A 24949-nucleotide genomic window follows, 5' to 3' on the forward strand; every position below is an offset into this window, starting at 1 on the left:
AAAGAAAAGAAAGGGTAGTTCTGCGTCGCCGAGATGGATCCAAGCCCAAAATGAGCAGGCAACGTAGCCATGAGTGAACTTTACGACCTACCAGTGATCCTACGTGCAAAAGTGTGTGTAACCGCAAGGTAACAAGCGCAAAGCCCGCGATCGATCAATGATGAGGCAAACCAAAAGATCATTGATCTCTGCATGTGATCTTCTGGTGTTTTTGGCCGTCGTGATCTTCACTCTGGTAGTAAGATTGTACAAAAGATTTTGGGTTGTCTGTTTTAAGGGGAACTGAGAACGAACCCTACCGACTGAGAACGAACAGCTGATGATCATGGGGGCAACAAGCACAGCATTAACATTTAACAGTAGCATGGCTAACAACACAGGGTCTAGTGTTTCTGGTACGTGTTTAGGTGAGTGATCAGGAGGGGGCAAGTGGAGGATGGGGGGGATGAGACGTTCGCTAGGTTGAGGGGGGTTTGAGCAATAGCTGTTGAAGGCGAGCCCCTTGGCGCACGCCCCGATACGATTTCGCGTGTCCTCCTGCGCGCGTTGAAGCCATTTGCTCGCCACACGGGATGGGAGCGCGTGCGGTTTGGTGCGGCTCGCCTTGGGAGCGCCTGCTTGGCGCCACGCGCGCGCTCTCGCTATACGCTACGCACTCCTGCTCTTTCTCGCGCGACACCGGCAAGGACTACTTCTACTACCACGTACGAGTACGTGCGAATTGATGAACGTGACACTGGACTGATGATGGACACAAATAAAGTGGATAGGACCGGGCGGTACGTGAGTGACGGAAAGGAGGACAAGAGTTGACTGTTGGATGGATCTGTAGGGTACAAGTGAACAGGATCTTAAACCTTTATATGTTTGCCTTGTTTAAGGGTGTGTTTAGTTCCACGCTAAAATTGGAAGTTTGATTGGAAATGAAATAATGTGTAGAAAAATTCGATGTGATGTTTTTGGTTTCAAAGTTTGAATCTAAACCGGGCCTAAGCCTGATGTGCAAGCTTGCTAGTAATACGTCTGCAAAGGGAGTAAAATGTTCAGGCCACGACGGCGCAGATCGGCAGCTGCAGCTAGTGGGGGAACCGGAGGGGATCACAGGAAAGCAAAGGCGTGGCAGATTTTGGGCCGAGGGCTCTCACAATTTTGGGCCGCTTTTTACTTGATCTGGGGCACTCGGCTCATTTCTGCAGGTATTAACTCAAAGGAATAAGTTTATTTTAGGTCCCTCCTCGTGACGTTTTACTTTGAGTCACGCCATTGAACCACAATAGCAAATATAACGCGTCCTTCAACTTGTAGAACCAGTGTATCCAAGGTCCCAAAACATATAGTGCACGGTTTTAGCTGACGTGGTGAGTTGGCCCTATGTGGATCCCACGTATCAGCGGCTTTCTCTTCTTCCTTCAGAGCGGAAGGTGGGCGATGGGTAGAAGGGTGATCACTGGCGGGAGGCAGGCGGTAGGGAGACGCGGGGTGGTGGATGTGAGTGTGGAAGCTTAGCCGATGGAGGTCACTAGAGAGGTGGTGCTCCTCGAGCTGAAATGCTACGACGACAAGGATGAACCGGTCGTGTCAGCTGCTGGAGGAGAACTGCGGCATGCTCGAGGTGGCAATGAGCACGACCAAGGGATGGTGACAGCAGCGTGACGCCCTAGTGCCATACTTCCTCCCCCTGATACTGAAGGAGATGATGCCGGACCTACAGGTCACTGGCGACTAGTTCTCCTGCGAGGCGGAGGCGATCAGGGAGTGGTTGCGCAGCGGGCACGTCACTTCATCGATGGCTAACCTAAAGTTTCCCTACCACAAGTTCATCCTCAACCATCCCCTCTGCGACACCATCCACGAGTGTCGCCTCCACCGCGCCATGCGAAACAAAGTGGCCCACTAGTGGTCGCCCTTCTCCCTATCACTCATTCCCCTCCTTTTGTTGTTTGGAGGCCTGGTGAAAGATGGGGGAAGATAAGGGAGAAACGAGGAAGAACGCCATCTGCTGCACTTCTAGCCCGTAGCAGCCATCGCCCCACCCCAAGTCGGCAGTCATTCTTCTCCCTGCTGCTTGCTGTCCTCTCGTCAGCTACCTCACCTTCCCCGTTGGCCACCCCTCTACAAGTCGCCGGCCGCTCTCTACGCCGCAGGTCGCTCTCCCGTCATCCCTTCCACAGTGGCCGCCTCTCTCCCTATCAAGCGCCGCTCGCTACCCTACTATCGGCCTCTGCTCGAAAGCTTGGTGAGAATCTCAGATATGGGGAAGATATGGAAAAGGGAGGGAGAAAGAAGGAAGAAGAGTTGGTCGCTGACATGTGGGGCCCACTTGCCACATTAACCAAAACCGGGAACTATACTATCCTGGGATCTTGGATATACAGGTTTTGCAAGTTGAGGGCAACGTTATATCTTGTATTCCAGTTCAATGACGTTATTCAAACTCGGCGTCAAGATGAGGGATCTATAGTGAGCTTATCATCCTAACTGATATCCCGCAAGTGGGCCTTGGCGATTTAGACATGGCGGCACTGGGTCGGCACCTTCCAGCCCAAAATCGCCGTTCCAGTAGCCCTTTCCCTCCGGAGTATCTTGTCTTCACAACTTAATTGGGCCGGTGTACACAACTTCAGCCCACGGTTTTATATACAGTTCGAAGCACAAAGTGAAATGCAGGACAACCAGGATTATACTCTTGTCGTAGTACCTATTTTCCCTGGAATTTGCACTCTACTTTGTGTATCCCTGTAGTAACATCGTTTGAAAATATGCCCCAAAAGAATCAACTTGGTTTAAAAACCATATATCTCCAGTATTCTCAGCAAAGGAACGTTATCGTCCAATCTGAAGTTCATCTATTTCTTGGGGCCTCAGCTGGAGGTATTCGATTCCTTCAGACTTCATATTGGAGAACGCGGATACAAGGGCAGTTTCTGCAAGCAATATCTTACTGGATATCAAGTTGACTTTGCTGAAAGAGAGCCTAAAAGTTTCTGCCTTTCTAACAAAAGCTACAGCGTCACATCTGTTGCAGTAATAAATACCGGGATTACCATTACCATTATCACAAAAACCATCAGTTCGCATCCACTTGGATCTATCCTGACGTCCTTCCGTTCACAGCATACCCAATCTTGTCAATTATTTGTGTCTGTGATGTAAACACGAAAAAGGCCGTAAATTTAGCCGATTTATTTGGACGAAGTCTTGAAGGAAGTGTTCTCTTTGTTTTTTTATGCAACTCGTTCACAGTTTAGTGGTCATATTTTCGTTTGGGCTTACTATACTTTGTGCTCTAGAACTCTGGTTTGTTTGAAGGAGCCCTCCAAAATGTGCTTAGTCAAGTTAAAATTATCCACTAGTCTTCATCTACTGGCTAGTTGACCACCTTCACACATTGGGTTTCGTCAAACCATTATACTTGGTCAGATTTCAGAAACTGTACTCGGTATGTATCAATCAGTATTTAAGAAAGCATCCGTATTTCACATTGTAAGAAGAAAGATATGATCTTCCAAAGAAGCAGAAGAACATACAAGAGGATGAGCTCCTACTATACTTACAAGGAGGCAATAGATGATCAGAGACGTTTTTCGTTATTCCTTAGGAAAAGTAAAAAAAAATGAAAAAAAAAGTTTTGACTTGAAAGGGCTCAATGCTAATTGAGCTCATTCCCAGGCCAAATACTTGTCTAATCTCTATAGAGTAGTATAGGTTTACAAGAGTAGTCATCACCAGAAAATAACTTTTGGTGGGAAACTCTCTTGTACTAAAAGTTACTAACCATTTTGCGTTCACACTGCACGCTATGCAAGCCATTCAATCCGACCATCTCTGCTCCATGGTTACCCCGGGAAGCTCTTCCGGCCGCCGTTGCGGCGCCGCCTTCTTGCCGATGATCGGCTTCGCTGGGTTCCCGACGGCCGTGGTTCCGTCCGCCACGTCCCGTAGCACGACTGCGCCGGCTCCGATCTTCGCTCCGTCGCCAATGTGCACATTGCCGAGCACGCTCGCCCCGGCGCCGATCAGCACACCGTCCCCGACCTTGGGGTGCCGGTCGCCGGACTCCTTCCCCGTGCCGCCCAGCGTCACCCCGTGCAGGATGGACACGTCGTAGCCGACGACGGCCGTCTCGCCGATGACGACGCCCGTGGCGTGGTCGAGCAGGATGCCGCAGCCAATGCGCGCACCGGGGTGGATGTCGACGCCGAACACCTCGGAGGCGCGGCTCTGGAGGAGGAGAGCCGGCGCCCTGCGGTTGTCGGACCAGAGCGCGTGCGCCGCGCGGTGGGCCTGCAGTGCCAGGAAGCCCTTGTAGTAGAGGAAGCAGTGGACCATCTTGGCGCAGGCCGGGTCGCGGTCGCGCGCCGCGACGAGGTCGGCGCGCGCGGCGCGCCCGGCCTCCGGGTGCGCGGCGAGCGCGCCGGCGAGGAGGTCCCGGAGCTGGTCCTGCGGCAGCGCGCCGGGGATGCAGAGCTTGGCCGCCAGCAGCGAGGCGAGCGCGGACTCCAGCGACGGCCGCGACAGGACGAGGTCGTGGTAGAACTTGCGGAGGAGCGGCTCGTCGTCCGCGTCGTCCTGCGCCTCGGCGCGCAGCACGTCCCACACGTAGTCGCCGCTGCTCCCGCTAGCGGCCGGCGCCGGCGCCGCCGATGCGGTGACCACCGGACGGTCCGTAGCGGTGCAGTCCGGCAAGACGCAGTAGAACTTCTCCGGCAGGCGGCACAGGTACGCCGCCGGCGGCCACTTGTCGACGCAGGCTGCCATTTGCGCCGCCTAGAGAGAGAGAGAGAGCGAGAGGCAGAGGCCGTGGCGGTGGCGGTGGTGGTGAAATCGCAAGAGGAGAATGGTGACACGAGCGGCTGGTGCTTGAGCTACTATATATATGTGTGTCACTGGAGAGAGGAGGCAGAGAAGTTTCAAAGAAACTTTCTGAGATGGAGGTTTCTTTGGTGTCAAGGTAGCCTTCTGTTAAAATTTGTGTTTGACCGCCGTACGTTTGTGTGCCCATGTGCACATCGACTGCACCACAGAAATAATTTTACTGGGCATCTTGTAATTACACACGTACTACGTGGACCGTGGACGTACGTGTCGTGCCCATACAGATAAAATCTTGGTCCTTTGGAGAAACAGAAACGCATTCTTCTTTTCTTTTTGCGAGAAGAAACGCATTTTAGTGGATTACCAACAGGATGGACACGCAAAAGGAGCCTTGATCGATGGAACTGTTGAACTCGAGCATATGCCCCAAAGGATAAAAGATCAATCGGCAGTGTGGGCAACAGTGCAAGATTCCAACAGCAACTTTGAGGTTAGAAAAAGAATTTGCTGCCGAAACGGCAAAGACAAACGAGACGCCCCGCGCACAAAGCCACACGGTGACGAACGCCTCGTCACGCACTTGGCTGTAGTGGAGTACCAAATTGTACGCGAAAACGCGCGCGGTGATGGGGAAGGAGGGGAGAAGGGAAGCGGCGGCGATGGAGGCGGACAGCGACGCGAAAGCCGAATATTGCCCCGGGAGGATAGCGTGGGGGCAACTTGGTGCAAAACCGCACACGCACACGCACACGCACGCACGCTCTCCCTCTGCCGCTTGTGTGGCCGCGCGGCGTCTGGTCGAGGCGTCGCTGCGGGTGCCCGCCGCGAACATCGTATCCCCGGCCCCGCGCGCGATCGTGTGGGATACGCGCGGGCGGAAGATGTCGCGCTCGGTGAACATGTGTGTGCAGTTGTGCACGCCGGCCGTAACATGTGTGGCACCACACAAAGCAAGATCTGTTTTTGCTCGCATTTTCTTCACGCCTGAAATCTAACACACACACACACACACAAACAAAACGTCTTGATAAGGCAGAACCAAATTTAAACTTTAGAACTGATTTTTAGGTTTTTTTTAAACTTTTTTTTACTTATTCTTCGGCATCAGTTTTTATTAGTGTCCCCAACTAACAATAAGTGCGAAGTGTGTGTGTGTGTCTATATATATATATATATATGTATATATATATATATATATATATATATATATATATGTATATATATATATATATATAGTTTTGGAGGGAGAAATAACACCAGATTATCCGCATGGAGATTCTAGTACAACTGTAGTCATCGATCCTGTGTTGACTATTGACCATAAGTAACATGAGCAAAGCAAACCGAAAACAGTTCGGATCGAGTGTCAAACTCTTTGGGATTCATTGTGCAGTCCCACATACAACATCACACCCAGAAGCCATGAAAGGACGCCGCAGAGAATCCTAGTTAGCCAGGAAAGGATGACGTTTGGAGTGACGAGGTTAGGAGAAGTCGTCGGGTTCGGCTAGCTGAACCTGCACCTGCGATATGATTCTCGCATAACCTTTGGAGGTTTGACTGGGGTCTTCTCCTCCCAGCCTTCTTGAGATGCAAGCAAAGTGTCACTGGGCTATCTAATTATGCAAATGAGATGATGCAAGGGCGTACGTGGTAACGTGGGGGCATTCAGGAACAAGGTTAGGGGATGACATCCGCTAATTGACAAACAAGTTTTTCGATGGGTCGCATGTCTAGCTAACAAAAACTACTGCCAGCTGAGAGCTGACACATGCCTCACTTGCTGACTTATTACGAGCCTAGTTGGTTATCCATATTTTCTAATAAATCAAAATGTTTATCGGAGAATAAAATTTAATTTATAGTTAAAACTTTTATATATTTATTTGTAGCGATTTAAAAGTCAACTAGCTAGGTGTCCCGCGCAATTGCGCGGCTAGCACCTAAACAAAATCATATATTTTTTTAGTATGATTTTACTTAAAATTTATTAAATAGCTATCTTATTGTCTTAAGACTTTGAAAGACCAAACCTTATCATCCTTGTGTTTTTAATTATATAGGCTTTAAAAGTCACACCAGTTGCTACCCGTTATGTCATCTCCTTTTTTATTTGCTTGCTTGATCTACCACTCTTTCTATTCATTCTTCTTTGAACCTTTAAAAATTGGATTTTATAGTTTTTAGAGTTTATTATCACGTTGGGTTACATTTTTATAATTTCTAGAGTCCCGTCAAACGTTGCCATTATACTACTCTGTGGTCCGTCCATTGTCTCTTCTCTTTATTGTCATTGAGATTTTTAAAATCAAATATAATTATCGTTTGGGTTCATTTTCACTTTTTAGAAGTCCCGCCAAACCGTCAGCGGCTTTACTATTGTACTCCTCTATGACTCGCCCGCTGCCTCCTTTCTTTATTGTTATTGATATTTTAAAATCGAACATGATTACCATTGTTTTTTTTTACTTTTTAGAAGTTCTGAACCTTTAAAAATTGGACTTGTAGTTTCATTTTTCATAATTTTTAGAAGTCCCATCAAACAATGCCACTATGCCCCTCTACAGCCCATCCGCCGTCTACTCTTTGTTGTCATTGTGATTCTAAAAGTCGAACATAACTATCGTTAGAATTCATTTTTTATTTTCTAGAAGTCCCGTCAACTGTCGGTGGCTCTGCAACTATGCTCTTATACACCCCGCCCGCTGCTTCTCATTTTTATTGTCATTGAGATTTTAAAAATCGAATATGATTATCAATAGGGTTTATTTATTTTTTACTTTCTAGAAGTTCCGATAACCGCCTTACTCGTTCGCTTCACGGCCTGCCTGACTTCCCTCCTTTGAATCGTCATTAGGATTCTATTTGGTGTTTTATTAATAATTTTTATATGTCGTATCAACCGTCACCACTCTACTTCTTTATAAGCATGTTACTTAATTTATCTCATCATGTGTTTTAGATGGTTGTCTTCTCTTTCAATAATCTTTATTTGTATCACAATTTTTAGTTATTTATAAATTGTATTCCTAATTGAAATCTTATTTTTCTTTTTCTAATTTCAGAATTTTTTTTAAAAAGTTAGTTAATACCGTATTCTGTTCTTTTAATGTTTTTATTTTTTATTTTCAATTTTAGTTATTTTAAAATTGTATTCCTACTTGAACTCTCTTTTATTTTTTCTAATTTTAGATATTATTTTATTTTTTATTCTAAATTTCAATTAATCTCGTATTGTGTTATTATATGGATTCTTCTTTCAATATTGCTTATTTTTAATTCCGAATTTCAGCTAATTTTAAATTGTATTTCTACTTGAACTATTTTTATTTTCTTTTGCTAATTTCGGATTTATTTATTTTTATTCTGAGTTTTAATTAATCTCGTATTGGGTTCTTCTTTTAATATTCCTTATTTTTAATTCCGAATTTCAACTATTTTAAAATTGTATTCCTACTTGGACTCTCATTTTACTTTTCTAATTTTAGATTTTTATTTTTTATTTTTATTTCGACTTTTAATTAATCTCGTATTGTGTTCTTATATATATGGAAACTTCTTTCAATATTGCTTATTTTTAATTCCGAATTTCAGCTATTTTTAAATTGTATTTCTACTTGGACTCTCCTTTCCTTTTCTAATTTTGGATTTTATTTTATTTTTATTTCGAATTTTGATTAATCTCGTGTTGGGTTCTTATATGGAAACTTCTTTCAATATGCTTATTTTTAATTCCGAATTTCAGTTATTTTTAAATTATATTTCTACTTGGACTCTCCTTTCCTTTTTCTAATTTTAGATTTTATTTTTTTATTTTATTTCAAATTTTGATTAATCTCGTATCATATTCTTATATGGAAACTTCTTTCAATATGCTTATTTTTAATTCCGAATTTAAGGTATTTTTAAATTGTATTTCTACTTAGACTCTTTTTTTCTTTTTCTCCGATTAATGTAGGAATTTCTAGCCCCCACAGCGAACGTGGTGCCTAAAAGGACCTTAATGTCACCTAGAGGGGGGGGGGGGGTGAATAGGTGTTCCTAAAAATTATCAGAACTTCTTAGCATATTAGAATGATGAGAACTTTCGGTTCAAATAGGAACTTCCGATATGAGATTGGAAGTTCCGGTCTCAACCAAAAAGTTCGGCGGATAATGGAAGAAAACACTAGCTATGAACTTGTAGCTCAAATAAACAAAATGTATATGAATCAAAAGGAGACAAATAAGGTATCTAAACAAGATATAAGGTCACCAACTAAATTAATTAAGCATGCAAGTAGATCGGGTAAAAACAAGCTCAAGCACAATATGAGAGAATGCACAAATGGGCAAACCAAGAGAGGAGACACGTGATTTGTTTCCCGAAGTTCGGATCTACAGATCCTACGTCTTCGTTGAGGAGCCACAAGGGCCGAGTCTATTTCAACCCTTTCCTCACGAGGTTGCACAAATGCACTCCTCGGTTTCACTCTTGATTTCTTCCCTTGCGTAGGCGAAATCGAAGCCTTCACAAACTTTCCGTGGCACACCACAACCTTGGGTGCTCATCGGCGATGCCTAGCCGTCTAGGAGACCTTAGTCCCCAAGAGTAACAAACACAATCGAAGATTTGCTTGCTATGAACTCGAGTGCTCAAAGTATGGAGTGAAGCTTACTAGCTCTCAACTTCTCAATCACTCAATCCAACTCTTTCCCCTTCTCAAATCCCTCTCACAAAGAGGCAACACAAAGGATGGAGTGAAGCTCACTAGCTCTCAACTCTTCACTCTCTCAATCCAACTCTCTCCCCTTCTCAAATCCCCCTCACAAAGAGGCACCACAAAGGTAGGGAAATGGGGATGGCTATTTGGCTTTGGATGTGTCTAATACTCCCCAAGAGCAGCAGCCACTCAAAGGAGGGGTGGAGGAGTTTATATACCCGAGCCCCTCAAAAACTAGCCGTTGGAGGCCAAGACTGTAATTTTCGGAGTTTCCGAAAAGCATTTTCGGACAAGTCCGAAAACTTACAGAAGCAAATCTCAGATTCGCAGCCATTTTCGGAATGTCCGAAAATTTTCGGAGTTTCCGGTAATTTTTCGGACTTTCCGAAAAGCACAGAGTAAAACGACTATAACTTTTCGCTCGGGAGTCCGTTTTTGATTAACTTGGACTCTATGGAAAGCTCACTCAGTGGACTACCCAACTCAACCAAAAATAAGGTCAAAACCACTCAAAGGATAGGTTAAAGCTTGGGTTTCTCTAAAGGTAGCACTATGATAGGTCACTTTGAGCACTGAGTCATACACAAACACCTCGACGTTGCATCCCTCTTAATAGTACGGCATTCCTAAACTCAAATGTAAATAAGAAGATAATTATACCATTAAGAATGCCTTTTTTTCATCTTTCTTTTGTTGTCTTGAGGGACGCCAATGCCGATACCGTTTCACCATATATTCTTCAAATGATTGATGCGGTTACTTGTAGCTTCAAATGGTCTCGCACGGTCCATCATGACAAAGCCGTCACTCGCCCTTCAGCACCGGATTTGGTTCTTCGGCACCAAGCCCCTTGCTTGCTCTTCACCGCCGCATGGTCCATCGCGACCGAACATCGCTTGCCCTTCACCGTCTTGCCATAATAGCCACTTCGTATCACACATCTTCAATATCTTCACTTTGTCATTCTTGGTATTGTTAGGTGTAATGATATCACTTGAGCATCAACACCTTTGTAATCCTTGGGACCTATTTCTTTCATTCAACTCAATAAAATTATTAGTCCCAATGATCCGGTTGTCAACCTCCACATGTTGACCAACCGATCGCATGTATAAAAGGATATGAATACATGATGAGTATTAATCAACACCACAAGTGTCATATACTCAAATATATATTCAAATGTAAAGATCCCAATTAAATGAAGGTGAATAACTTGGATCGATTACATGCATAACTAAAGTATAGGATTTGCTCCCCCTAAATGTATGCATACAAAATATTTGTGTGAAGCAAGAGTATGCATAACAAGATATTAAACATTGAGAGCTTATCCTATACAAGAATAGAAGGCATTTCTCAAATATAGATATTAAAATAAAAACATACCTTCATCATCTCCAAGTTCTCAATGTAAATAGACTAAATAAGAGATAATACTCAAACAAAACATTAGTCTCACATGCATATGCCAATCACGTGGAAATATTATATACGAACATATCAATATGTACATGAAGAGAAAGAGTGATACATATAGCTTGATCTCCATGCATTTCATCCTTGTGATTTAGGTCCACCAACACTCCACTTTCATATCCACATGAGACTAGGCAAAGAAATGCTTATAAAAACATTAGTCTCACATAATTGGATTTGTTATTAATTATCAAAACCAAATCAATGGCACTTGAACTTGCCTCCTTTCAAAGCTGTTTTAATAATATAACTAGCTGGGTGGCCCGCGCAATTGCGCGGCTAGCACCCAAACAAAATCATATATTTTTCAATATAATTTTACTTAAAATTTATTAAATAGCTATCTCGTTGTCTTAAGACTTTGAAAGACCAAACTTTATCATCCCCATATTTCTAATTATATAGTTTTTAAAAGTCACACCAGCTGCTACCCCTTACTTTTGTCATATCCTTATTTATTTGCTTGATCGATCCACCACTGTTTCTATTTATTCTCCTTGAAACCTATAAAAATTGGATCTTATAGTTTTTAGAGTTTATTGTCTCGTTGGGTTTCATTTTTATAATTTCTAGAAGCCCCGTCAAACGCTAACATTATACTCCTCTATAGCCCGTCCATTGTCTTTTCTCTTTATTGTCATTGGGATTTTAGAAATCAAATATAATTATCGTTCGGGTTCATTTTTTACTTTCTAGAAGTCCCACCAAACTGTCAGCGGCTTTGCCACTGTACTCCTTTATGGCTCGCCTGCTGCCTCCCTTCTTTATTGTCATTGAGATTTTAAAATCGAACATGATTATCATTGGGGCTCTTTTTTTTTTACTTTTTAGAAGTTCCGAACCTTTAAAAATTGGACTTTGAAGTTTTTAGAGCTTATTGTCTTGTTGGGTTTCATTCTTTATGATTTTTAGAAGTCCCGTCAAATGATGCCACTATATTCCTCTACGGCCCATCCGCTGGGACTCTAAAAATCAAACATAACTATTGTTGGAATTTTTTTTATTTTATAGAAGTCCCGCCAACCGTTGACGGCTCTGCAACTATATTCCTATACATCCCGCCCGCTGCTTCTCCTTTTTATTGTCATTGAGATTTTAAAAATCAAATATGATTATTAATGGGGTTGATTTTTTTTACTTTCTAGAAGTCCCGGCAACCGGCTTGCTTGTTTGCTTCATGGCCTGCATGTTATCCCTCCTTTTAATCGTCATTAGAATTTTATTTGGTGTTTTATTAACAGTTTTATATGTTGTATCAACCACCATCACTCTACTCCTTTATAGGCCTGCTACTTAATTTATCTCGTCATGTGTTTTAGATGGTCTTTTCTTTCAATAGTCTTTTGTTTTTTATCACCAATTTAGTTATTTATAAGTTGTATTCCTAATTAAAATCTTTTTTATTTTTCTAATTTCAGAATTTATTTTTAAAAAAATTTAATTAACACCATATAGTGTTCTTTTAATTTTTTAATTTTTGAATTTTAGTTGTTTCAAAATTGTATTCCTACTTGAACTCTCTCTTTTGATTTTTCTAATTTTGTATATTATTATTTTATTTTTATTCTAAATTTTAATTAATCTCGTATTAGGTTCTTATATGGATCCTTCTTTCAATATTGCTTATTTTTAATTCCGAATTTCAGTTAATTTTAAATTGTATTCATAGTTGAACTCTTCTTTTCTTTTTACTAATTTCAGATTTTATTTTAATTTTTATTCCGAATATTAATTAATCTCGTATTGGGTTCTTATATGGACTGTTATCTTAATATTCCTTATTTTTAATTCCGTATTTCAGTTATTTTTAAATTGTATTCCTACTTGGACTCTCTTTTCCTTTTCTAATTTTGTATTTTATTTTATTTTTATTCCAAATTTTGATTAATCTTGTATTGGGTTCTTATATGGACTCTTATTTCCATATTGCTTATTTTTAATTCCGAATTTCAGCTATTTTTAAACTGTATTTCTACTTGGACTCTTCTTTTCTTTTTCTCCGATTAATGTGGGAATTTCTAGCCTCCACAGCGAACGTGGTGCCTTCTTTTCGAGCTGTCTTAATAATATAATAGATAGATGCTAAAAAGGCAATTATTTTAAAATAACTTAAAAATTATCTTCAAAATCAAGTTCGAAAATTTAAATTTTAGCTTTTGTTTTGGCTTATTAGATCAACCAATGGAGATCATGTCTCATGCTAAATTTGATATTTTTCTTCATGACAATTCATGGAAGACACTTGGAGGTTACGTCTCGCTATCGTTTTATCCGGTATCGCCTTTATTAGCAGATGTAGTTCTGTTTTTATCTAAACTAGCTGGGTGGCCCGCGCAATTGCGCGGCTAGCACCCTAACAAAATTATATATTTTTTTAGTATGATTTTACTTAAAATTTATTAAATAGCTATTTCATTGTCTTAAGACTTTGAAAGACCAAACTTTATCATCCTCGTGCTTCTAATTATATAGTTTTTAAAAGTCACACCAGTTGCTACCTTTTATGTCATCTTCTTCTTTATTTGCTTGCTCGATCTACCACTATTTCTATTCATTCTTCTTGGAACATTTAAAAATTGGATTTTATAGTTCTTAGAGTTTATTGTCACGTTGGGTTTCATTTTTATAATTTCTAGATGTCTCGTCAAACGTTGCCATTATACTCCTCTATGACCCGTCCACTGTCTCTTCTCTTTATTTTCATTGAGATTTTAAAAATCAAACATAATTATTGTTTGGGTTCATTTTTACTTTCTAAAAGTCCCGCCAAACCGTCAGCGGCTTTACCATTGTACTCCTCTACAGCGCGCCCACTGCCTCCCTTCTTTATTGTCATTGAGATTTTAAAATCGAACATGTTTATCATTGTTTTTTTTTACTTTTTGGAAGTTTCGAACCTTTAAAAATTGGACCTTTAGTGTTATTTTTATAATTTTTAGAAGTCCCAGCAAACGATGCCACTATGCCCCTCTACAACCCGGCCGCCGCCTACTCTTTATTGTCATTGTGATTCTAAAAATCGAACATAACTAACGTTGGAATTCATTTTTTATTTTCTAGAAGTCTCGTCAACCGTCGGTGACTCTACAACTATACTCTTATACACCCCGCCCGCTGCTTCTCCTTTTTATTGTCATTGAGATTTTAAAAATCGAATATGATTATCAATGGGGTTTATTTTTTTAACTTTCTAGAAGTCCCGAGAACTGCCTTACTCGTTTGCTTCACGGCCTGCCTGACGTCCCTCCTTTTAATTGTCATTAGGATTCTATTTGGTGTTTTATTAACAATTTTTATATGTCGTATGAACCGTCACTACTCTACTCCTTTATAGGCCTGCTACTTAATTTATCTCGTCATGTGTCACAAATTTTAGTTATTTATAAATTGCATTCCTAATTGAAATCTTATTTTTATTTTTCTAATTTCAGATTTTTTTTAAAAAAATAGTTAATATCGTATTGTGTTCTTTTAATGTTTTTATTTTCAATTTCAGTTGTTTCAAAATTGTATTCCTACTTGAACTCTCTTTTAATTTTTCTAATTTTAGATATTATTTTAGTTTTAATTTTAAAATTTAATTAATCTCGTATTGGGTTCTTATATGGATTCTTCTTTCAATATTGCTTATTTTTAATTCCGAATTTCAACTAATTTTAAATTGTGTTCCTACTTGAACTTTTCTTTTATTTTCTTTTGCTAATTTCAGATTTATTTATTTTTATTCCGAATTTTAATTAACCTCGTATTGGGTTCTTATATGGACTCTTATTTTAATATTCCTTATTTCTAATTTCGAATTTCAGCTATTTTTAAATTATATTCCTACTTGGACTCTCATTTCCTTTTCTAATTTTGGATTTTATTTTATTTTTATTTCGAATGTTGATTAATCTCATTTTGGGTTCTTATATGGAAACTTCTTTCAATATTGCTTATTTTTAATTATGAATTTCTCTTATTTTTAAATTGTATTTCTATTTGGACTATCCTTTCCTTTTCTAATTTTAGATTTTATTTTATTTTTATTTCGAATTTTGATTAATCTCGTATTGGGTTCTTATATGGAAACTTCTCTCAATATTGCTTATTTTTTATTCTGAATTTCAGCTATTTTTAGATTGTACTTCTACTTGGACTGTCCTTTTTTTTTCTTTTTCTCCGATTGATGTGAGAATTTCTAGCTCCCACGGTAAACGTTGTGTATCCTTTCAAAGCTGTTTTAATAATATAATAGATAGATAGGTATAAATTTTAGCATCTCCTTTGACTAATCATACACACAACCAATGTCAGCTAAACTAAAAAGAATTACAGAATTAGAAAAATGGCGAGTGAAACTAACATAGTCTTTCCGTTCAAAATATATGATTTTATATGACATGGTGCTTGTAATGCACAAAAATCCGAGCTTTCAATCAATCATAAGCTTGGGAAAGCAATCTAAACAATTCAATATTTTACCAATGGCGTGACTGAAAATATATGTTCCCTTATTCTTAATATTTACTAAACAATCTGAAAGTATTTATATTTTATTTTAGAACAGATAGCATACATATTATTTTGTTTATCCATTTGAGATCACCAATGTTTTTTTTTTTCAAATCTGTTTGAGATCATGTTGCCATCTGCCACAATTCCCACGCATATCACTATATGAGCCATCCAATTGCTTTTTATTAAAAAAAAATGGTTTCGTTGGGTAAAATTTGGGCCAATGGCTGATTTACAGCTAAGTTAAGCTCTGATATTATTTTACATTTCAGTTCGATATCAGTCACAAATAGTGTGATGCTTATAAAATTTGATCGGCACAACAATTGGCAGTTGGTTTTAGATATTTTGTTTCCCTAGTTTGAGGAACACATGAACTACATGTGACTTGCAAGCCATTGCGCAGAAACATCGGTTACATAAATTTCCGTCAATCATAGATAGAGGTTTAGCAATAGATATTACTTATGTCTTTAGGCTGGTGTTTTAAGTAGTTTGTTTTAGTAATTTGCACTCGTTCAACCTACCACCTATAATAATTGGTTATAACTTTCTTCCAAAAAAAAAGAGGATAAAACGAATTCCATTATCCCAAAATATCAGCCTACCAACATAACAATCTGGATTCATAGAACCAGGGCCCCAGAATTGCTTGGATACAAGCGATCCAGCCCCGCGATTATTGGCGCCAACGTACCAAGTGACACAGCAGTGAAAGCAAAGCCGATGGTAGCTAGGGTCAAACGTAGTAGCTGCTATGCTACAGATACAGCCACTGCACTCGAAATCGAAAAAGGCTAGCCTTCTTTTTTAACAAAGAGGATATGGGTGAAATTCCGAAGGGAAGGTCCCAAAAGAGCCATTGAAATTCGCAACACGCAACGGGAACAAGGAGCTGATCAAATGAACACTGAATATTCGCATTCGCGAATCGCAACCACAAAAGTTACTATCATGTTGGTGATCAGATGCTTCTTTTTTGAGGTTTTCTTTTCTGCTACAGATAGGAGCTATCTCTGTCGAAAACAGTAAGGTTGTTGCAGAGTGACCGATGATTTTTGCCTGCATATGGTGGAAATTATTCTGTGCTGCTCTGAGAGAGATTTGTCAGTGAACAGGATATTATGTTGTTATCAGCGATTGATCTTATCCAGCACGCAATAATTGCCACTAATAGAAATGGTAGAATACTTTTTTCTAGCATGTTGTATTGCGAACTTTGCTTGCCGATCTCGATGTGAAATGGTATAGCGTACGTATATTCACTTCAGTGACCTGATGGTGACATTCATTGTTGGCGGTTCTGCATTTCAGGATCAGTGTCATGATGAATGCTTTAAAAGTGTCAATCAAAGGAAGCATCTATTTCCTGTAGCGATTAGCAGCCAAATTTTCAACTGAAGCAGGCAGGCAAGATCATCACTGAAAATAAATTATGGACTTGGCTTGTCGATCAGCGGCTGCTTTGAGCCTTTGACCATGTTTGGTCGTTTTCGATATGGAGTGAAAGGGAAAAACGATGGCACTGAAGAACATCTGCGAATGGGGCTGCAGCCTGCAGGCTGCAGGCTGCTAAGGACCAACTCTCTTCCATTTTCCCCTACCAGGAAGAATATTTGGTTGACACAGATATCTTTAAATATCGTGCATCATGATTGGTAGCTAGTGCCAAGACGATCGGTTTCATGTTTTTTTTTCTCAGAAATTAAAGAGTGGTTGGTTGAATTCCACTATACGATTCTTGGAATCCATACTTTACCTGACCTTTGTGGATGCGATAAAGTTTATGCTTTTAGTGTCTATAAGACGAAGCTTATTTAGTACTGTTTCCCATACAGGCTTTAAATTTGTGTGATTTTAGGCTAGACATCATACCCTCCCGATCTGATTAAAGTTTGGAATCTGCAGCTAACTAGTCTGTTTGTTTTCTTGCTTAGCTAATACTCCTTCCAATTTCTACCAGAGTTCCTTTGAAACCAATAATTTGGAATGAGTTGCTGCACAGGACTTCTAGAAAATTCACCCATTCCAAACATGGCATAAGATTGTGGAGAGGAAACTCAATCTCAGAAAGTGTATTAAGATGTGCCTACCCTAGTGACTACTTATTACGGTTGTTTTCCCTCCTGGCAGGTCATCAGTAACTAGCAGTTTAATTGATCGATCAACGTCCCCAATAAATAAGACTCTTAAATAGAAAGGCGATCATTTTAGAAGAAAAAAAACAGTTAAGCTTTGTCAGCTTTCTGAATCAGCCCAGAAGTCAGTGCAGCAGCCATGACGAATAAAGTTTCAACTCTATGGTCATACAAATTTTGGAGGTCCAGATATAGAAGTTGAATTTCAAACCGAATTAGTAGGCCATTTGCAGGATCGTACTATTTCAACACTATAATCATGCATATAGTTTGCTCCCACAAATAACTTGCAGTACGTATAACCAGAAACACTGACATAACATAAAGTGACATTCTCATTCAATACTTCATATACGAACTTTTTTCCCTGTTGCTCTACATTTGTTCAAGTCTCGGATAGCAAAATGATCAGAAAAGAGCATTACATTACACCAGCAAATTTTAAAACTCCAGCTCCACGTGAATCATGAAATCATAGCTTAACCTCAACATCTACCCCGGCAGGGAGCTGGAGCTGCATCAAGGAATCTATTGTTTGTGCAGTCGGGTACATGATATCAATCAATCTTTGGTGCGTTCTGATCTCAAAATGGAACCTTGAATCTTTGTGCACGTGAGGAGAATTGAGCACACAATATACTCTTCGCTTGGTTGGCAGAGGAACTGGACCCATCGTCTTTGCATTTGTTGTTTTTGCAGCTTCAATGATCTTCTTACAGGAGTCCTCGATCAATGGTACCCAGTAAGACCTCAGCTTAATTCTGATCTTCTGCTTGGGTGCCAACTGAAAACAGAAAACATTGACCCTAAATGGCATTAGTGTTCCAGAAAATAGCAACTTCCACAGGTAAACGGAAGAAACACTGAAGCAAAACATGGAATAATGCAATTGGCGGTAGGATTACAGGAAATACAGTTAGGAAGTTGTCGATGGGAAAAAAAGCTTTAAATTTCATGTACGCTTAGCATATTCACTACCATTGTCAGAGTTAGCTTGAGTACAATGTGGGAAGCAGTACACACTCAAGTAGAAATATTTTCCTAAATTCTGTAGAATTTGGAAAAACAAAAGATAAACAGTGAAATGAATCAGTGAATAACCATAATAAGGTTATTGAAATAAAACATATAATGCCATGGTTACATTTATTTTAACAATCTTCTCTCACTCATACTTAATAAATTTCAGTACAATGGTAGCCAACTCAAGGTGATGCAATGAATATCTATGATCAGCTCCTTCAATAATACTCAATTCATGATTGCTTATATATTTGTCAAATTCTAGGGCATCCTCTGATGGCACAATATCATCATCAGAACCATGAATTGTCAGAACCCTGCATTTAGGATCAATAGACATGCATGCACTCTTCATATCTATCTTAAGGCGATCCATCAGACTTTCTTTGGTTACACGGTAGATGGAACGTCCTGTTTTCACTCCCACATCAATGAACCCATACCGGTTTATCTTTTCCATATAATCACTTCCAAGACGATCAGCAATTCCACGTCTTAGATCAAATCTTCCAGACATGTTAATAATACTAGCTACATCTCGATGAATGGATGAATACAGGATGACCACATTTCCTCCTTTACTGTGGCCAGCAATACCGCGGGTGTCACGCTTGTGTTTCTTGAAATGTAGAATTACATCACGCAAATCATCCACCTCTTTGTAATAGTTGCCATACTGGAATGTGCCTTCACTTTCTCCATTGCCAGTGAAATCAAAACGAAATACGCTAATATTTTCTGAAGTTAGTGCATCACTGAGACATAGTATGGTTCTACTTTCCTTTGATGACCTAAATCCATGGCACAAAACTACAATATCGTTAGATCCAGCTTCATGCAAAAGACCAACGATTTTCTCTCCATATCTGTTTGTTATCACTATTTTCTCTTGTGATACATTGGAGGAATCACTTAACGAGGAGTGCAATTGTGAACAAGGCCTTGTAACAATTTCTTTTCCAGCAGTAGCACCAAAAAGTAACTGCATACATATGCACGATGGACATGCTTAACACATGGAAGACGTGAAGCAAGAAACAGAGATGATAGGGAGTAACCAGTAGCCACTAACACATGCTAATAGTCTAAGGTAAAAAAGGAAAAAACAGGCCAAAAAATCTCCAGCAGCTAGGAGTCTAGGACACACCTAGGGCTAGGGGTGGTTCCAAGGACGGCATCAAACATGCAGCAGGCACGGTTTTACATAAAAGGATTTGCCAGCTTTAGTGACGACTATCTTTCACTAGACAACCAAAAAGTCAGATTCATTCCTTCGAACCAACATGCAACAGAAGCTAATAGAAGAAATGGTGCCTCTTGCATATTGGAGTAGAACACTACCAACAATACATGTATGCACTAAACATGGAATAACAAAATGTATAACATACAAAATAGAAGATAATCAGAGCAACAGAAAAATGGTTGAGAATGGTTATATAGAATTCAATGGATAATTGATATGGAGAAACTCGCAAGAGTGAGAGGATAAAGCTATCGACAGAACGGAGAGAGATGATAAGGCAATTTCATATCATCTTTAAATTAGCATAGACAAATGGGCTCATCTTTTTTCTACTAACACCAAAAGTGCCTTTGGTGATGTATACCAATTCCAAGGAGGAACAAAACATGAATGATCAGGAAACATTGGAGTAATACAGGGAAATACAAGTGGTTAGACCATTTCATCCAGGAAGAACTCTAGCATTAAGCTGAGCATGGAAATCATGACCACCATCGACCTCCAAACAAACAGCATTTGATGTGTGTGACTTGGTTATTATCCCCACTTCCGTTAAAAAAATCAAGGATATATGGCACCCTGTTTCATGTCACCTCATGCATAATAACACATTAACTCATAAACATTAGGGTTAAAGGCATTATACAATCTACGGTGGCATCCATGGAAGGAGTTCTAGTATCCAAATCCAAATCACAAAGACAAAGTAACCCGTTTGTGCCAACAGTAAAGCCATTAAGACTGAAAAACTTTACTTCACATAATGCCACAACTCACTTACTGAGAACCACATTGACATACAACGTACTCAGTAATCGCTATGGAACAGAATTAAGGATTGCACGTCATTCAATTAGAACTAAGGAATAGAATCTAGATGGTAAGGACGAAAAATTCTCGAAGTGCTCGCATCAATGACATTACTAAAATAAAGCATTAGACGTTTTAATAACGTTAGCTCTAGGATAAGGTACCTGCTCCCCATCATCCCCAATCGACGACGGCATCGGAATCCCCGTCCCCTCCGTCTCCTGAAAGCATAAGCACAGCACAGTTAGCGAACAGATGTGCACTACACTGCACTAATTCCTTATTACAGGCTTACACAATTACACCTCACGAATGGGGTACTAATTTGGCCTACACATATAAAACTAACTGACAGTCTCCTCCTCCAGTAGGAACACAAACAGTCTGAAATGATGGAAAAAAGATATGCTAAGCATAGGTAGCGGGGCTGGGTAGCCCACGTACCTCGGGCATGTCGGGGATGGTCTCGGCGGGCGGTGCTGCGGCGGAGGCCGCGGCAGCGGCGGCGCGGGAGCGGAGCGGGGGCGCGCGGAGGGGAGGCGGGAAGGAGAGTGCGGCCGGGTTGGGGTTCCCCGCGGCGCGATGGAGGGAGAGGAGCGGGAGGGTGGAGGAGGCGGAGGTGGAGACGGCCATGGCGAAGGGTGGTGGGAGGGGAAGGGGATGAGAGTGGAAGGGGAGAGCAGCAAGTGCGGGAGGCTTCTGCTTCGCCGCTATCGTGGTGTGGTATGTTATCCGATTTCGGCGAATTTGCGTTTTAGCCCCTCGAGTTTGTTAAATTGTGATTAAGGAGGTGTTTTGTTCTAGGAACTAAACTTTAGTCCACATCACATCGGATGTTTATATACTGGATTGAGATCCTCTAATTTGGAGTATTAAACATAGACTACTTACAAAACTAATTGCATGAGAACTAATCCACGAGATAATTTTTTAAGCCTAATTAATCCATAATTAGCACATTTTCACCGTAGCATCACACAGGCTAATCATAGATTAATTAGTCTCAATAGATGTGTCTCGTGAATTTGTCCAAGGTTATATAATATGTTTTATCATTAGTCTACATTTAATACTTCTAATTAGTATCCCAACATCCGATGTGACATAGACTAAAATTTAGTCCCTAATCTAAACAGAGCCTAAGCACTCAATTGTTGTGCCAAGTGCCAACCATGATGTTAAATTGTGATTAAACCCTCAATTGTTCTATGCGACAAACAGAGTTTTCATACTTACCACAGAATATTTTTGTACCGGTGTAACACTGCATTGCACGAAACATGGAAGCAATATCAACGCACATGCTAATTGATTTTGGAACTAGTGAGAATTTGAGCACAAGCACAGTCTGAACTAGAATTTTTGCAGACCTCAACATGACATGATACTGATACACCAGGATGGCAAGAGGAGCCAAATTTAACTAGGAAACATCTATATTCACAGAGCAGTTCCCCTTACATTTTCCATCATTGTCACTAGTGAATTTACGTGTACAGCCACAACATTCACCTCCCCTCCTTATCACCACCATCTCCAGTATTTCTTTTTCCACGTGACAGAAGGTCCAGGCCGTACGGCATACTATGATACGAGGACCCAGCTGATGGTGCTCCTTGCTTAAGCTGCCATGGTGCAGGCTGCCTACTGGGAGAAGGGATCACCTTTGATTCATTTAGCCACCTCTCAGCAAAGGGTGACTTCACAGGCATGTCTGGTCTGTCAGTATCCATTGTGCAGGATGCCTCGTTAAGGTTTATCCCACGGACGCTTGTTTCCGTCTTGTCATGATCCAATTTCGGTGATGAAGAGAATGGTGTTGAAGAGACATTTGGCGTCCAAATTGCTTGATTCAAGTCATGGGTCTCGGTTTTTGCACTCGGTCGACTAAATGGACCAATTTTCTTGTCTTCCTCCTCTTTTACAATGACCATGTGATCAGGCTCTGCAGCTTCTGAGCTCTTTAGCTTAGCACTGTCTAACTGCTTATCTTGATAAAGATCTTTACCAGACGATGAGCGCGATGAATAAATGGTGGTCATTGGGAAAGCTTTCTCTGGTGGTGTAGCTGGTGTATAGTTAGGGGGTAGCAAATCATCCCAATTCTCCAACAGTTCTTTATACACTTTACGCAGAGTAACCTCTGTAAGGCCTGTTACCTTACAGATCTCTGCCTGAGTTTTCCGCTTGTCTTCAAGCTGACACGCAAGATAGATAGCTGCAGCTGATATGCTTATGGGATTCCTCCGTGTGCAGAAGCATTTATTAACAACAACCTCACCAATATGGGCTGCAAGTTCCTGCGGAATTGGCAAGTGATATGTTAACAGCATAACTTAGTTTTTTTTCATGGTATTTCAGGTTTTCAGCTCTTTTGATACCTGAGCAGATTTATTGAGCTGGAGTAGGCTGCAAAACCGAGGCATATGAACTGCTATTGAGTTGCTGTTAAGAGGTTGGCTCAGTTTCAGTGATTCACCAAGTATTTTGATGTATTTTCCAATTTCTTTCTGGGGAAGATTGCTAGCAGTAGAGATTTCCTGGACACAAGAAAACAATGCTTAATCAGTGTTAATTGATAAAGGTAGCATTACATTAAATCAATACGACAGGCCAATAGATTGTGTAGTTTAATATCACATATACCAAAGTCCACAGCTGACTTAACATTTGATTCAACTCTTCACCTATGAAGAACGACCAGTGGTTTTGTCAGGTTAAAAAGGTATTCTCAACATGGTTAAGTTATCCTAATCTACAATAGCTTCAGTGAAAGGCCGCATAAAGTAAAGGTAATCAAAAGAAAGAAAATCTAATCTGAAAATATATATATAATCTTCTATTGTGTTCAACCAATATCATGAATCAAGCTAGATAAAATTTCCATTGTATTTCCCACTAGTTAAAAGTAACATAATCAACAGCTCAACTAAAAAGGTGACATCATTTGAGTGTAGTGCTTTGACAAATTTACTGACTAATGGATAGTCCACAATGCAACATAGTGGGAGCAGAGCATATCATCCAACAGAACTTCCTAGACAACAATCGTTGGTAACTAAGATCCGAAATTCCCAGTATCTAAACAGGTAAGAAGCGAATGGCATTGCGGGGAAATCTCCGTTTCAGAGACTACAATCGTCTGGCTATTCCTGAATCCGACTTAGTTGGAGACGAGAATCATAGAGATAAGCCGCTAGGCCTGACTCACTCTGCACGAGAGCATTTGAACGAACACATCGCGAGCACGAGCACGGGCACGAGCACAAACCTGCAAGGTCCTGGGCTCCTGCGCCTCGCGGATGGCCTGCACGAGTGCGGCCGTGGCAAGCGCCTCGACGCTGCGGTTCCTGAGGCACGTAGCGGAGGAGCAGTCCTTGAAGAGCTCGAAGGCGTGGTCGGCTATGTCCCGGTCCAGCCTCAGGATGGAGGCGACGTCCACGATCTGGACGTAGGCGCGGAGGCTGTCGACGGAGACCATAGGCCCCGCGGGGTCCGGCGTGGAGGAGGCCGCGGATTCGACGGCGAGCGCGCGCTCGAGCTCGGCGAGTTGGCCGGAGAAGGCGGACGCGGAGCGGGCGAGGACGGGGTGGCGCTCGAGGGAGAAGGCCGAGAAGGCGGAGACGAAGCCGGCCGGGAGGAAGGGGTCGTCGTCGTCGTCGTCGCCGGAGGCGGATGCGGCCGAGGGGGACGGCGACGGCGCGGCGTCGGCGAGGTCGGGGGTGACGAGGGGGAGCGGGTGGAGCGAGGGGAGGAGGGGGAAGAAGGGGTGGGTGTGGAGGTGGCGCTCGAGGACGAGGCGGGCGCAGGAGGAGCACTCGGAGACGGCGCGGGAGAGCGGCGGCTGCGTCGTGACGCAGCGCGCCGGGCCGGAGGCGCGGCAGTAGGGGCACTGCGTCGGCTGCGACATGGCGGCGGCGGCGGCGGCGGCGCGGCGCGGCCTTGGGTATCGGTGACTGATGGACTTTAGGTCTGGATTTTTCTTGCAGTTGGTTCAGCCGGAGTAGGCGACCCGAGGACCCCGTTTCACTGGTTGGGGGCTATCGAAGAACTGAACTGCACTGCATATGTGGCCTCCCCAGGTTGCCTTGTGAGAGGAGAAAAAAAATGCTTAAAATGAGATTAGTTATTAGCTTATAATTAATTGAGTATAGATTTTATAAACTTAAAAATAAATTAATATTATTTTTATAATAAATTTTTTATAGATTTTTTTAAAAAATACACTTGACAGTTTA

General features: G+C 41.3%; 4 protein-coding genes across 4 annotated transcripts; all 4 read right to left on the reverse strand.

Annotated features, from left to right (window-relative positions):
* Nucleotides 1-3456: 3456 nt before the first annotated feature.
* Nucleotides 3457-4848, reverse strand: LOC127767712 (probable serine acetyltransferase 4). The gene has a single exon (XM_052293143.1). It carries the CDS (start codon nucleotides 4756-4758, stop codon nucleotides 3811-3813), a length of 948 nt encoding a protein of 315 aa, XP_052149103.1. The 5' UTR covers nucleotides 4759-4848; the 3' UTR covers nucleotides 3457-3810.
* Nucleotides 4849-17949: 13101 nt separating this feature from the next.
* On the reverse strand, nucleotides 17950-21426 carry LOC127768868 (30S ribosomal protein S10, chloroplastic). Its single transcript, XM_052294522.1, has 3 exons — nucleotides 21156-21426; nucleotides 20876-20932; nucleotides 17950-18416 (listed from the first exon to the last, which is right to left on the reverse strand). The coding sequence occupies exons 1-3, from the start codon at nucleotides 21342-21344 to the stop codon at nucleotides 18105-18107; spliced, it is 558 nt and encodes a 185-aa protein (XP_052150482.1). The 5' UTR covers nucleotides 21345-21426; the 3' UTR covers nucleotides 17950-18104.
* LOC127768866 (uncharacterized) lies at nucleotides 18424-20867 on the reverse strand. Its single transcript, XM_052294521.1, has one exon. The coding sequence runs from the start codon at nucleotides 19641-19643 to the stop codon at nucleotides 18798-18800; it is 846 nt and encodes a 281-aa protein (XP_052150481.1). The 5' UTR covers nucleotides 19644-20867; the 3' UTR covers nucleotides 18424-18797.
* A 615-nt stretch (nucleotides 21427-22041) lies between the features above and the next one.
* On the reverse strand, nucleotides 22042-24734 carry LOC127765325 (plant-specific TFIIB-related protein 1). The gene is made up of 3 exons (XM_052290194.1): nucleotides 23983-24734; nucleotides 23093-23251; nucleotides 22042-23011 (listed from the first exon to the last, which is right to left on the reverse strand). Exons 1-3 carry the CDS (start codon nucleotides 24619-24621, stop codon nucleotides 22220-22222), a joined length of 1590 nt encoding a protein of 529 aa, XP_052146154.1. The 5' UTR covers nucleotides 24622-24734; the 3' UTR covers nucleotides 22042-22219.
* Between the last annotated feature and the right edge of the window lie 215 nt (nucleotides 24735-24949).

This window comes from Oryza glaberrima, chromosome 3, assembly GCF_000147395.1.
Source record: "Oryza glaberrima chromosome 3, OglaRS2, whole genome shotgun sequence".
In the NCBI taxonomy this organism is placed as follows: domain Eukaryota; kingdom Viridiplantae; phylum Streptophyta; class Magnoliopsida; order Poales; family Poaceae; genus Oryza; species Oryza glaberrima.

Excerpts from the sequence above, each read along its gene's own strand:
- LOC127767712 (XM_052293143.1), bottom strand. The coding sequence starts at position 4,758 with ATGGCAGCCTGCGTCGACAAGTGGCCGCCGGCGGCGTACCTGTGCCGC.
- LOC127768866 (XM_052294521.1), bottom strand. The coding sequence starts at position 19,643 with ATGCAGTTACTTTTTGGTGCTACTGCTGGAAAAGAAATTGTTACAAGG.
- LOC127768868 (XM_052294522.1), bottom strand. The coding sequence starts at position 21,344 with ATGGCCGTCTCCACCTCCGCCTCCTCCACCCTCCCGCTCCTCTCCCTC. Across the intron at positions 20,933-21,155 it reads CCATCCCCGACATGCCCGAG|GAGACGGAGGGGACGGGGAT; the intron begins GTACGTGGGCTA and ends TTATGCTTTCAG. Across the intron at positions 18,417-20,875 it reads TTGGGGATGATGGGGAGCAG|TTGGCACCCAAGCAGAAGAT; the intron begins GTACCTTATCCT and ends TTCTGTTTTCAG.
- LOC127765325 (XM_052290194.1), bottom strand. The coding sequence starts at position 24,621 with ATGTCGCAGCCGACGCAGTGCCCCTACTGCCGCGCCTCCGGCCCGGCG. Across the intron at positions 23,252-23,982 it reads AGGAGCCCAGGACCTTGCAG|GAAATCTCTACTGCTAGCAA; the intron begins GTTTGTGCTCGT and ends TCTTGTGTCCAG. Across the intron at positions 23,012-23,092 it reads AGCTCAATAAATCTGCTCAG|GAACTTGCAGCCCATATTGG; the intron begins GTATCAAAAGAG and ends CCAATTCCGCAG.